This window comes from Cheilinus undulatus, linkage group 18, assembly GCF_018320785.1.
Source record: "Cheilinus undulatus linkage group 18, ASM1832078v1, whole genome shotgun sequence".
In the NCBI taxonomy this organism is placed as follows: domain Eukaryota; kingdom Metazoa; phylum Chordata; class Actinopteri; order Labriformes; family Labridae; genus Cheilinus; species Cheilinus undulatus.
The window spans coordinates 307,501-321,731 of NC_054882.1; the positions used below are offsets into that span (position 1 = coordinate 307,501).

The following is a 14,231-nucleotide window of genomic DNA, read 5'->3' on the forward strand; positions in this document are numbered from 1 at the left end:
GTGAAAAAAGCAGAAAATTAAACTCACTCCATAAAACTTGGTGAATATCTGAGGCTTTAAGAGAAAAAATTCTACAGAACAGTAACAGTTCAACATGAGCAGATTTAAACAATAGAGGATCAATAGAACAAATCAGTGATTAATTTGATCTCATTTTGTTACTCTGATGGCTGGGACAAACATTCTTCTGACTTTAGATCTTCAGGCTCCATTTAGTCTCTTTCTGATCCAAAAATACTTCCACATAAATCCATCAGGGTCTTTAGCGGAGAGCTGCCTCTTTTGTCTAAACAAACAGGCCTTAAAAGGGGAAGAGCTTTTATTAGAATAATTACAGTAACACGCTTAGGAGGGGCTTCAATTAGAATAATTAAGGTGAATATGTTTAAAACACGAGGGGCTCGTATTTGAATATTTATGGTAAATATGTTTAAAACACGAGGGGCTCGTATTTGAATATTTATGGTAAATATGTTTAAAACACGGGCTTTTTCGAACAATGACAGGTTTTGTCTTCAGTCACAGACATGAGAATACGTCCGTCCAGATGTAGATATGAGGGTTTGAATGTTTTTTTTGACAGTCATATGAATATCTGTGGTTGGTGGAAGGAAAACATTTACAGTAGAATAAAATCAATCACTAACTTTAACATAATTCACTATTTCATGGATTTATGATGTAATTTTAATATGTTTTGTCTTTTTGTCTGAGCGAGCTCAAACATGAATGATGCACCGCTGCGTGAGCACATCGATCATATTGATCGTTAATCATTACCCTCATTACCAGGCCCTGTGTGGTTTGAGTCAACATCACCATGGTAACCAGATCTGCTGCTTCCTGTGGTGTCACGGCAGAATCCTTCCTCCCACTCGGCAGGCTGTCTGAGTCTGTGTCAGCTGTTGGTTCTGTCAGAGGGACGCTCTCAGTCACACCTTCAGAGGAAGAACCTCCACCGTACAGAACATTCTGGTCCCCTCTAGAGTTCCTGCTTCAGTCTGGTCCCCTCTAGAGTTCCTGCTTCAGTCTGGTCCCCTCTAGAGTTCCTGCTTCATCCTGGTCCCCTCTAGAGTTCCTGCTTCAGTCTGGTCCCCTCTAGAGTTCCTGCTTCAGTCTGGTCCCCTCCAGAGTTCCTGCTTCAGTCTGGTCCCCTCTAGAGTTCCTGCTTCATCCTGGTCCCCTCTAGAGTTCCTGCTTCAGTCTGGTCCCCTCCAGAGTTCCTGCCTCAGTCTGGTCCCCTCTAGAGTTCCTGCTTCATCCTGGTCCCCTCTAGAGTTCCTGCTTCAGTCTGGTCCCCTCCAGAGTTCCTGCTTCATCCTGGTCCCCTCCAGAGTTCCTGCTTCATCCTGGTCCCCTCTAGAGTTCCTGCTTCAGTCTGGTCCCCTCTAGAGTTCCTGCTTCAGTCTGGTCCCCTCCAGAGTTCCTGCTTCAGTCTGGTCCCCTCCAGAGTTCCTGCTTCATCCTGGTCCCCTCTAGAGTTCCTGCTTCAGTCTGGTCCCCTCTAGAGTTCCTGGTTAATCCTGGTCCCCTCTAGAGTTCCTGCTTCAGTCTGGTCCCCTCCAGAGTTCCTGCTTCATCCTGGTCCCCTCTAGAGTTCCTGCTTCAGTCTGGTCCCCTCCAGAGTTCCTGCTTCATCCTGGTCCCCTCCAGAGTTCCTGCTTCATCCTGGTCCCCTCTAGAGTTCCTGCTTCAGTCTGGTCCCCTCCAGAGTTCCTGCTTCAGTCTGGTCCCCTCTAGAGTTCCTGCTTCAGTCTGGTCCCCTCTAGAGTTCCTGCTTCAGTCTGGTCCCCTCTAGAGTTCCTGCTTCAGTCTGGTCCCCTCTAGAGTTCCTGCTTCATCCTGGTCCCCTCCAGAGTTCCTGCTTCATCCTGGTCCCCTCTAGAGTTCCTGCTTCAGTCTGGTCCCCTCTAGAGTTCCTGCTTCAGTCTGGTCCCCTCTAGAGTTCCTGCTTCAGTCTGGTCCCCTCTAGAGTTCCTGGTTAATCCTGGTCCCCTCTAGAGTTCCTGCTTCAGTCTGGTCCCCTCTAGAGTTCCTGCTTCAGTCTGGTCCCCTCTAGAGTTCCTGCTTCAGTCTGGTCCCCTCTAGAGTTCCTGCTTCATCCTGGTCCCCTCTAGAGTTCCTGCTTCAGTCTGGTCCCCTCCAGAGTTCCTGCTTCATCCTGGTCCCCTCTAGAGTTCCTGCTTCAGTCTGGTCCCCTCCAGAGTTCCTGCTTCATCCTGGTCCCCTCTAGAGTTCCTGCTTCATCCTGGTCCCCTCTAGAGTTCCTGCTTCAGTCTGGTCCCCTCCAGAGTTCCTGCTTCAGTCTGGTCCCCTCTAGAGTTCCTGCTTCAGTCTGGTCCCCTCTAGAGTTCCTGCTTCAGTCTGGTCCCCTCCAGAGTTCCTGCTTCAGTCTGGTCCCCTCTAGAGTTCCTGCTTCATCCTGGTCCCCTCTAGAGTTCCTGCTTCAGTCTGGTCCCCTCCAGAGTTCCTGCCTCAGTCTGGTCCCCTCTAGAGTTCCTGCTTCATCCTGGTCCCCTCTAGAGTTCCTGCTTCAGTCTGGTCCCCTCCAGAGTTCCTGCTTCATCCTGGTCCCCTCCAGAGTTCCTGCTTCATCCTGGTCCCCTCTAGAGTTCCTGCTTCAGTCTGGTCCCCTCTAGAGTTCCTGCTTCAGTCTGGTCCCCTCCAGAGTTCCTGCTTCAGTCTGGTCCCCTCCAGAGTTCCTGCTTCATCCTGGTCCCCTCTAGAGTTCCTGCTTCAGTCTGGTCCCCTCCAGAGTTCCTGCTTCATCCTGGTCCCCTCCAGAGTTCCTGCTTCATCCTGGTCCCCTCTAGAGTTCCTGCTTCAGTCTGGTCCCCTCCAGAGTTCCTGCTTCAGTCTGGTCCCCTCTAGAGTTCCTGCTTCAGTCTGGTCCCCTCTAGAGTTCCTGCTTCAGTCTGGTCCCCTCTAGAGTTCCTGCTTCAGTCTGGTCCCCTCTAGAGTTCCTGCTTCAGTCTGGTCCCCTCCAGAGTTCCTGCTTCATCCTGGTCCCCTCTAGAGTTCCTGCTTCAGTCTGGTCCCCTTTAGAGTTCCTGGTTAATCCTGGTCCCCTCTAGAGTTCCTGGTTAATCCTGGTCCCCTCTAGAGTTCCTGCTTCAGTCTGGTCCCCTCCAGAGTTCCTGCTTCAGTCTGGTCCCCTCCAGAGTTCCTGCTTCAGTCTGGTCCCCTCTAGAGTTCCTGCTTCAGTCTGGTCCCCTCTAGAGTTCCTGCTTCAGTCTGGTCCCCTCTAGAGTTCCTGGTTAATCCTGGTCCCCTCTAGAGTTCCTGCTTCAGTCTGGTCCCCTCTAGAGTTCCTGCTTCAGTCTGGTCCCCTCTAGAGTTCCTGCTTCAGTCTGGTCCCCTCTAGAGTTCCTGCTTCAGTCTGGTCCCCTCTAGAGTTCCTGCTTCAGTCTGGTCCCCTCCAGAGTTCCTGCTTCAGTCTGGTCCCCTCCAGAGTTCCTGCTTCATCCTGGTCCCCTCTAGAGTTCCTGCTTCAGTCTGGTCCCCTTTAGAGTTCCTGGTTAATCCTGGTCCCCTCTAGAGTTCCTGGTTCATCCTGGTCCCCTCTAGAATTCCTGCTTCATCCTGGTCCCCTCCAGAGTTCCTGCTTCATCCTGGTCCCCTCTAGAGTTCCTGCTTCAGTCTGGTCCCCTCTAGAGTTCCTGCTTCAGTCTGGTCCCCTCTAGAGTTCCTGCTTCAGTCTGGTCCCCTCTAGAGTTCCTGGTTAATCCTGGTCCCCTCTAGAGTTCCTGCTTCAGTCTGGTCCCCTCTAGAGTTCCTGCTTCATCCTGGTCCCCTCTAGAGTTCCTGCTTCAGTCTGGTCCCCTCTAGAGTTCCTGCTTCAGTCTGGTCCCCTCTAGAGTTCCTGCTTCAGTCTGGTCCCCTCTAGAGTTCCTGCTTCATCCTGGTCCCTTCTAGAGTTCCTGCTTCATCCTGGTCCCCTTTAGAGTTCCTGGTTCTGGTCCAACATGAGAGTATTAACATCCTTGTTATCTGGTTCTGGTCATGCTGAAAGAGTCTAGAAGTCCACAGAGATCCTCGGTTCTCCATGTTCACATTCTTCAGTTCTCCTGGTTTCTATGGTAACCACAGACTCTTTAGAAAAACACGAGACAATGCTGAGCTCATCATTTATCAACCATCACATCATTTTTCTTAGTCTCACACAAATCCACAAAGAGGACCGGTCTGGACCAGACCAGGACCCACCATCTCCACCTGGATGAGAGAGTAGACCCTACATCCTGATATCTTTAAGATATTCAGTTTGGACTTTTTAGGCTTTTATGTAGAGAGGAGGACAGAGGACAGAGTCAGGAACAGGGAGAGACATGTGGGGCACCCCAGAACCACGAGGCCATCTGCCCCCAAATGTCTGATATTTATCAACCAATCAGATTCATTCAATGAAGACTCGCCCAGCCGGACCAACGAGAGAGAGAGAGAGAGAGAGGGCTTTTAGACGAGGTTTAGTCCAGGAACAGATCCACCGCCTACTGGACTTGACCCACTTCTGGGTCCAGACCCACTAGTGCAGAGTCTCTGATTTAGACTCTGCTGATTTATCTATAAAGACCACCAAGAGATCAGAACCATGACAAACTGAACACAGGCAGAAACCTGGACCAGGCCCAGACTGATGATGAACCTGGACCAGGGCCAGACTGATGATGAACCTGGACCAGGGCCAGACTCAGAGTGAAAGTGGAGCAGATCTTTATTAATCAGGAGGACTTGAGTTTGTTTTAGATGGGGCTTTGTTAGTCCTCAGCTCCTGCCCCCTTTCCCTCTCATCCTTTACCAAAGGTTCACAGCTGATTTATTGGTCGTCCTCGCTGTGCTGAGCTCACCTGAGCTGCTGTTGTGACATCATCAAAGAGGTCACCTTCACGCCGCTGTGAGCGAACATCAGTGATGAGATGGAGAATAAATCCTGATCTGATCCACTGAAGCTTTTATCATCGGGATTGATCAGTGGAGCGAACGAGGGCGCCGCCGCGGGCGGGGGGGGGGTGTTGTTCATCAGCATCAGCAGCATCATCGCCGTGGTCTCTAGCTTCATCACCATCACCCTCATGAGCTTCATCATCACCATGATTGATCAGTAAACTGTGACAAACAGAGAGACTACAATTCCCAGAGTGCATTTCATCCCTCACCTATTGATTGGTTAAGCTGTAAATTGGTCACGCCCTCTTTCTGGATCAGATTAGTATCTCTTCATTGAATTTCCCGCCACAGAATAGAATGTTGCTTTTAGATAAATACTGTGATGGTGACGCCTTTAACCAATGTCTTCCCTGCTGGATATTCACCAGTCAGCTGTCAGTGATGTTATCAGAGGGTGGAAGAGTTTAGGAACAACAGCAGCTCAGCCATGAAGCAGAAGACCAGGTAAAATCACAGAGAGGTCAACGACTGCTAAGGACCATGGGTAAAAGTCTCCAAGTCTCCGCTGAAGAGTTCTGAACTTCCTCTGGCTTTATGTGAACAATAAAACTGCAGCAGGAGCTTCATGAATGGGTTTCCATGGCAACAGCTGCATGCAAGCCTCACATCACCAAGTCCAATGAAAGCATCAGATGGAGTGGAGTAAAACACACCGACACTGGACTGTGGAGTGACCAATCATCTCTGTTTACAGTCAGATGGTGAGTCTGGGTCTGGAGGATGCTGGGAGAACATTACCTGTCTGACTGTGAAGTTTGGTGGAGGAGGGATAATGGTATGGGGCTGATTTTCAGGGTCTGGTCTAGACCCCTTATCTCCAGTGAAGGCCGATCTTAATGCTTCAGCAGACCAAGACATTCTGGACAATGCTATGCTTCCAACAGTCTGGGGAAGGCCCTTTTCTAATCCAGCAGGACTGTGGACCAGAGACCAGAGAAGAAGAAATGAGAGGGGCTTTCATTAGAATAATTAAGGTAATATGATAGAAATGAGAGGGGCTTTCATTAGAATAATTAAGGTAACATGATAGAAATGAGAGGGGCTTGTATTAGAATAATTTAGGTAACATGATAGAAATGAGAGGGGCCTGTATTAGAATAATTAAGGTAACATGATAGAAATGAGAGGGGCTTTCATTAGAATAATTAAGGTAACATGATAGAAATGAGAGGGGCTTGTATTAGAATAATTAAGGTAACATGATAGAAATGAGAGGGGCTTTCATTAGAATAATTAAGGTAACATGATAGAAATGAGAGGGGCTTGTATTAGAATAATTAAGGTAACATGATAGAAATGAGAGGGGCTTTCATTAGAATAATTAAGGTAACATGATAGAAATGAGAGGGGCTTGTATTAGAATAATTAAGGTAACATGATAGAAATGAGAGGGGCTTTCATTAGAATAATTAAGGTAACATGATAGAAATGAGAGGGGCTTGTATTAGAATAATTAAGGTAACATGATAGAAATGAGAGGGGCTTGTATTAGAATAATTAAGGTAACATGATAGAAATGAGAGGGGCTTTCATTAGAATAATTAAGGTAACATGATAGAAATGAGAGGGGCTTGTATTAGAATAATTAAGGTAACATGATAGAAATGAGAGGGGCTTTCATTAGAATAATTAAGGTAACATGATAGAAATGAGAGGGGCTTGTATTAGAATAATTAAGGTAACATGATAGAAATGAGAGGGGCTTGTATTAGAATAATTAAGGTAACATGATAGAAATGAGAGGGGCTTTCATTAGAATAATTAAGGTAACATGATAGAAATGAGAGGGGCTTTCATTAGAATAATTAAGGTAACATGATAGAAATGAGAGGGGCTTGTATTAGAATAATTAAGGTAACATGATAGAAATGAGAGGGGCTTGTATTAGAATAATTAAGGTAACATGATAGAAATGAGAGGGGCTTGTATTAGAATAATTAAGGTAACATGATAGAAATGAGAGGGGCTTGTATTAGAATAATTAAGGTAACATGATAGAAATGAGAGGGGCTTGTATTAGAATAATTAAGGTAACATGATAGAAATGAGAGGGGCTTGTATTAGAATAATTAAGGTAACATGATAGAAATGAGAGGGGCTTTCATTAGAATAATTAAGGTAACATGATAGAAATGAGAGGGGCTTGTATTAGAATAATTAAGGTAACATGATAGAAATGAGAGGGGCTTGTATTAGAATAATTAAGGTAACATGATAGAAATGAGAGGGGCTTTCATTAGAGCTAGGGCTAGAAAAGGACACATGGTCTGATAGTTCAGAGTCCGGACCTCAGCCCCAGCCAGCACCTTTGGGATGACCTGGGACAGAGATTGTGGTCCAGACCTTCTGGTCCACCATCAGAGCCTGACCTCATAAATGCTCTACAGGGTGAATGGACACACTTCCACACAGGAACACTGCAGAATGTTGAGGAAAGCCTTGGAGAAGTCTGGTCAGTGAGGTTGTTTTTATTTCTCAAAGATGACATCATCACATTAAAATAACATGAATAAACACAAACAACAACAAATAAACAAGATCTGATGGACAGCTGCATTACTTCCTGTGTTTACATTCATGAAGTCCAAAGGTCAGAGGAAATACTGGAACAAAGCAACACGTCTGCGTTCACCTGTATGAGTCAGGGCAGGGGGCGGGGCTACAGCAGACACCTGGGGAACATTCACCTTTGCTCTGGTCTCAGGGTTCAGTCTTACTGTGATCTCATGTTTGGTGGGCGTGTCCAAGGCTTTCATGTCATAAACCTCGCTTTGGTTTGAAGGTATGCTCTCACCACCAGGGGGCTCTCAACCAAAACAACAAAGACAGCAGAGGATCATGGGAGTGACCCCTGCTGCTCCAGCCCCTCATAAGAACAGTGAGAGGGTGAGAGAAGAATCCAGCAGCAGCTCCAGCATGAATGAGGTACAGCAACAGAATGGCAGCTTCCACTGCTGCAGGTACAAACAGGAGCTAACAGGAAGTAGCCTCAGTAGCATTGTAAACATGAGGTACAGTAGCTAGCATGGCTAACATGCTAGCAACGGTTCACAGTATTTTATCTAATGTGTTTTTCCCTCTGCAGCCAATCAGAATCTGAGCTGGTGTTTACCTGAGGAGGGGTTGGCCTCACCTCCTCTGATTGGCTGTACCCTTTGATTTGTACCTGTAGATGCCATTTCTGAGCTCTGAGACGTGGCTGCATGGCTGCCATCTTGGAGAGGGGTAGCTGTGGCTCAGACTGAATGTCTATGACTGCATGTCTGAGAAAACCAGGTTAATAAGAATCTATTATCCAGCAGCCTGCTTTGTTACAAACACCAGACGAGTATTTATGATCACAGATATTTGATTTAAATAAAACATCCAGGTTCCATACAAAAATGCTGGTTTTGTGTTAGCAGTAAATGATATCAGGATCCTGTGGAGGCTGTAGAGAGGAACAGACAGGTGCTGTAGCGTTCTCCACTGTGGCGGTCCTCATGGGTTTATCCACCTGTAGACTTTATAAAACTGTTACCCTCCAATGCCACGTTCTCCATCTGTGCAGCATTCTGAGCACATTCCAGAAGAAACCGCTCCGTTTCTCGTCAGCCCTTCTCTTCAGAGTCACAGTGATGGATGGAGCGTTTCAGTCCGAGATCATAAACACATGAGAGCTTCATCAAACAGCCGGTTATAAACCAGCCAGACCTCCGACTGTCGCAGACTTTCATCCAGTCTGAGCTGCAGCTCCCCCTCTCCAAGATGGCCGCCTCAGAGACACATGGTGTCTTTAGATAGTGCTGTGTTTCTGTGCTAATACGAACGTCCCGTTTGATAGAACCTACAACGTCATTACTAACTTTTTTATCACTACTGTTATTGATCCGAGTCCTGATCAGTTCTGCCACCCGTGCCTCTCTATTGGTGGAAACCCGCTGCTCTGAGCTCATGTTCTCCTGACCAGTGGTTTTGCTCCAGGAGCCACAGAAGTATTGATGTACTGTTGTCTTTTTAGGGGTTATGAAAATCCTACAACTGGGTCCTGCAGGACCGGGTCCCTCTCTCCATCCCTAGCTGTGATGCGTTTGAGGACGTGGACAAACATGGCTGTGCCCAGAGACTTTGGTTTTTAGCTACATACGGGACCAAAAGGAGCTATGAGACGCATAAATCTGAAACGCCAGTTTCCGCGTGGCGTTTCGACAAAGAAGTGATGTAATGTTAGCGACAGCGTTCCATACATGAGTCTAAACCTGTCCTTAAAGGGCTTCCTGACTTGATGGGTCCGTACGGCGGCGGTGGCGGCCCAGGCAGCATCTACACGTTTGTATCTACGGGTGTATGGCCAGGCTTTTATTTTGAAATGAGAAATCCAAAACCAGCTGGAAACAGCTGTTTCCTGTTTAAAACATGCAGGTTGATACTGAACTGAAGATCAAGAAACAGAAAAACAAACATTTCTGTCTTTTTCCATTTTTTCTTATTTCACCTTTTTTTCTGTTTCCTTTTTTTCATTTTTCCTAAAAAACAAACCTGAACAAACTGAGTAGTTTTCATGTTGTTGTTTTTATGTGATGTAACATTCTTTTCTCCACTTCACTTGCAACAGGTCAAAAATAAAGGACCCAAAAAAAGAATGTTACATCCCATGGCTGTGTGCATGTGGTAATGTGTAGGTGTGTGTGAGAGTGTGGCTCCTTTTTAAATAACATTGTAAGAATGATTGTTGTATGAAACTGAACTGTTCAATCAGTATAAATGCTTTTTTATTTGTGTAAATGTGACATCAACCTGTCCAGGGACTGCAGGTGGAAACTAGCATTTTTGCTAAAACCTGGCACAGAACATGTTCTCATTGTATGTGATTAATGTTTTTTTTTTTTTGGTGCATTTTCCCTGATCAAAAAAATACATAAAAAAAAACAAACAAACAAACAAAAAACAAACATCACCAGCCTTCCGCTCTTTGGTCTTCCTGTTTTTGATCTGAACATCAAAAATAGAAGATGAAAAGTCTGTTTTTATCTTCATCCCTACAGAAAAAAAGAAAAACAAGAACCAAAAATGAAGAATTTTTGTATTTTTCATTCTCATTATAATCTGAACTGCCTGAAAGATGACGGTCGCTTTCTCCGTGTTACTTTCCTATTTATTATCATAATTATTTTTATAATTATTATTATTGTTATTATTATTATTGTTACTTTTTTATTAGTATTGTTATTATTATTATTATTATTATTGTTATTATTATTATTGTTACTTTTTTATTAGTATTGTTATTATTATTATTAATAATAATAATAATAGTATTATTATTGTTACTTTTTTATTATTATTATTTATTTTATTTTATTTGTATTATTATTATTCCTATTTTTAAACAGTTATGAGGAAACAGATTTTTCCTTGATTTTGGATTTCTCATTTGAAGTGAAAAAAAAACACAAAACTTTTGGCTGTTAAAACCACTGACTGATTCTCATCTCATCGCTTCTGTGTTTGCAAGATCAAAGGACAGAATACTGGGGCTGTATCATTCTTTTATTCACAACACCTGCATCATGTCACACCAAAAGGACATAAAAGAATGTTACATCACCAGCGTTCTGTTCTTTGATCTTCCCTTTGATCTGCACATAAAACAGTAAGATGAAAGTGAAAGTGAGTTCCTTTGACCCTTACAGTTTTTATTAAATCAGGAATCAAATAAAAGAAAACATGAACATTTAGTTACGCTCCTATTTCTCATTTTCCAAAAAGAAATGAACAAACGATGAACTGCTTGTTTTTTCATGTTGTTGTTTTTGCGTTCAGATCAAAAATCGTTCTATTGAAGAAGGAACACTGGTGATGTAACATTCTTTTTTCACATCACCAGCGCAGGTCAAAAATACAGGGAAAGGAATGTTACATCACCAGTGTTCTGTTCTGGGATCTTTCTGTTTTTGATCTGAACACAAAAAAGTTCAGATAAAAAATGTTTTTGTTTTCAGATTAACACAGATGCCCTGAAAGCACCACAGCAGGGTTTTTAAATTTTTATTTCCTGTTTTTTAACCGTTTTGAAGAAACAGCGTTTTTCTTGATTTTGGATTTCTCATTTGAAATTCAAATCTAAACTCTGCAAAAAACACAGACCGGGAAAAATACCTTTGAATTTGTTCATCTCTTTGTGGAAAATGAAAAAGAAAGAAAGAAAAACACAGATTCATTTTTTCGGTCGTATGTTTAACCGCTCAGATTTTAGGAATATCTGAAAACGCGCCGACCTTTAACCCGGACTCTGAAGAGGCGGTCTGTGACACTAGAGTGACATCATCAGTAGTGGACCGTTGTCTACAAACGTCTTCGCCGTTTTAGCCATAAAAAAATCTATATCCTCTGGACAGGTCTGTTTGGCCCCTCAGGGCACCCGTAGAATCAGAACCACCCGGAGCTCCGTGTGGTCCTTTAGGTCCTGGTCCAGATCAGGGTTCCACTACAGCCTGGAGCAGGTGTTGTGAGGGCGGGGCCTGTCCTGGTCCTCGTCCTGGTCCAGGCTGAGTCTCCGGCTCTTGAGGGCCGTGCTGAAGTAGTCCAGGTAGTCCAGGGGCTCGTCGGGGGCCTCCATCCAGCGCACGCACAGGATCCTCTGGAAGGAGCGTCGAAAGTTGTCGGACAGGAAGCCGTAGAGCAGCGGGTTGGCGCAGCTGTTGGCGTAGCCGAGGACGACGGCGAGCTGGCTGAGGGTGGGGTCGTGGCGCTCCAGGAACACGCCCACCAGCTGCACCACGTGAAACGGCATCCAGCACACCACGAAGACCGACACCACCACCGTCACCATCACCGTGATCTTCCTCTCCGAGCTCCGCCGCTGCTGCCAGCCCGCCCGCAGCGCCACCACGCGGAGCTGGCTGAGGATGAGCGCGTAGCACAGCACGATGGCGAGCACCGGAAACAGGAAGCCCATCAGGAAGGCATAGACGGCGAAGGCCGCCATCCAGCGCTGCTCGGGCTCCGGCATCTGCATGTTACACGCCACGGAGCCGTCGGAGTTCGGCGCCGTGGAGGAGAAGAGGATGATGGGAAGGATGACCAGCAGCGAGAACATCCACACGCACACGTTGACCAGCTTAGCCACGGTCGGCCTCCGGTATCGGGACGCCCTCAGCGGGTGGACCACGGCGATGTAGCGGTCCACGCTCAGGACCGTCAGGCAGTAGATGCTCGTGAACATGTTGATGGCGTCCACGCTGAGCACGAGGCGGCACAAAAGCGCGCCAAACGGCCAGCGGCGCAGCAGCGCAGCCGTGACGACGAACGGGACACTGAGCATGAGCAGTTCGTCCGCCACCGCCAGGTTCAGGATGTACAGGTTCGTGGCCGTCTTCATCTTAGCGTACCGGAAGATGACGTAGATGACCATGGAGTTCCCGCTCAGACCGACCAGACACACCACCGAGTAGATGGACGAGATGAGAGCCGCGCTGCCCGCGGACGGAGCCGCGGAGCCGGGGACCGAGCCGTTCAGAGAGCCGTTAAAGAGGAAGAGAGCTCCGCTGTCCACCGACAGAGAGCCGAGAGTTACCGGGAGAGGAGACGAGGAGAGCGGGGAGGAGGAGGAGGAGGAGGTAGAGGAGGAGGAGGTGTTCGGCTCCATGGTGGCAGGAGAAACATCAAAACATCCTCCTTCAACGGCGGCTCCTCCGGTCACAGACGATCCTCACCGGATCAGCGGGAGAGAAAGAGAAAGAGGAGGTTGAGAGAGAGAGAGAAAGGAGAGAGGGAGACAGAGGAGGGAGGGAAAGAGAGAAAGGAGGGAGGACAGAGGGAGAGAGAGAGAGAGAAAAAGGAGAAAGGGAGAGAGAGGAGGGAGGGAGGACAGAGGGAGAGAGAGAGAGAAAGGAGGGAGGGAGAGAGGGGAGGGAGGACAGAGGGACAGAGAGAGAGAAAGGAGGGAGGGAGAGAGGGGAGGGAGGCCAGCGGGAGAGAGAGAGAGAAAGGAGAGAGGGGAGGGAGGACAGAGGGAGAGAGATAATGGAGGGAGGGAGAGAGGGGAGGGAGGACAGAGGGACAGAGAGAGAGAGATGAGGGAGAAAGAGAGAGAAAGGAGGGAGGGGGAGAGAGAGAGAGGAGGGAGGACAGAGGGAGAGAGAGAGGAGGAAGAGAGAGAGAGAAAGGAGGGAGGGAGAGAGGGGAGGGAGGACAGAGGGAGAGAGAGAGGAGGGAGAGAGAGAGAGAAAGGAGGGAGGGAGGACAGAGGGAGAGAGAGAGAGGGGAGGGAGGACAGAGGGAGAGAGAGAGGAGGGAGAGAGAGAGGTAGGAGGGAGGGAGGGAGAGAGACAGGAGGGAGAGAGAGAGAGGGAGGGAGAGAGAGTTGGTCTGATGAAGTGAGTTGATCTGGTTCTAGTTAATGAGGGTCAGATTAGACCAAATGGAGCCTTTAATGGTGCTGAGAGTATAATCAGAGAAATGATGACAGATCCATACGGGACAGCATGATAATAACTCACTAAAATACACTCTGCAGCAATACTCAACATGTGGCTTTTCTATGTCTTCATACTAAATATTATTCGCCCAGGAATCCTTAAAAAAAACGGAAAGTTCAGTAACAATGCACTAAAGCATCAGATCTTCATAGGAGGACTAACCAATAGGTAAAGGTCTGGGGCCCCTACTCCTAGGGCCCTTAAATACAGTCATGTAAGGTGACCTGTAACTACTGTCAGATGTTAATAAATCACCAAGGGTTAATAAAAAGCATCAATATAGAGTCTGATGATCTTAAAAGGACTCGTATAAAACATTCTATCCTAGCCTTTGAAGATGATGTAATCAAAGCTTATAAAACATTCTATCCTAGCCTTTGAAGATGATGTAATCAAAGCGTATAAAACATTCTATCCTAGCCTTTGAAGATGATGTAATCAAAGCGTATAAAACATTCTATCCTAGCCTTTGAAGATGATGTAATCAAAGCGTATAAAACATTCTATCCTAGCCTTTGAAGATGATGTAATCAAAGCGTATAAAACATTCTACCCTAATCTTTGAAGATGATGTAATCAAAGTGTATAAAACATTCTATCCTAGCCTTTGAAGATGATGTAATCAAAGCGTATAAAACATTCTACCCTTACCTTTGAAGATGATGTAATCAAAGCGTATAAAACATTCTATCCTAACCTTTGAAGATGATGTAATCAAAGCGTATAAAACATTTCATTCCCAGCCTTTAAAGATGATGTAATCAAAATGTGTAAAACATTCTATCCTAGCCTTTGAAGATGATGTAATCAAAGCGTATAAAACAT

General features: G+C 46.2%; 1 protein-coding gene across 1 annotated transcript; it reads right to left on the reverse strand.

The window, feature by feature from the left end:
* Nucleotides 1-10,296: 10,296 nt before the first annotated feature.
* sstr1a (somatostatin receptor 1a) lies at nucleotides 10,297-12,702 on the reverse strand. Its single transcript, XM_041811914.1, has one exon. The coding sequence runs from the start codon at nucleotides 12,572-12,574 to the stop codon at nucleotides 11,414-11,416; it is 1,161 nt and encodes a 386-aa protein (XP_041667848.1). The 5' UTR covers nucleotides 12,575-12,702; the 3' UTR covers nucleotides 10,297-11,413.
* Between the last annotated feature and the right edge of the window lie 1,529 nt (nucleotides 12,703-14,231).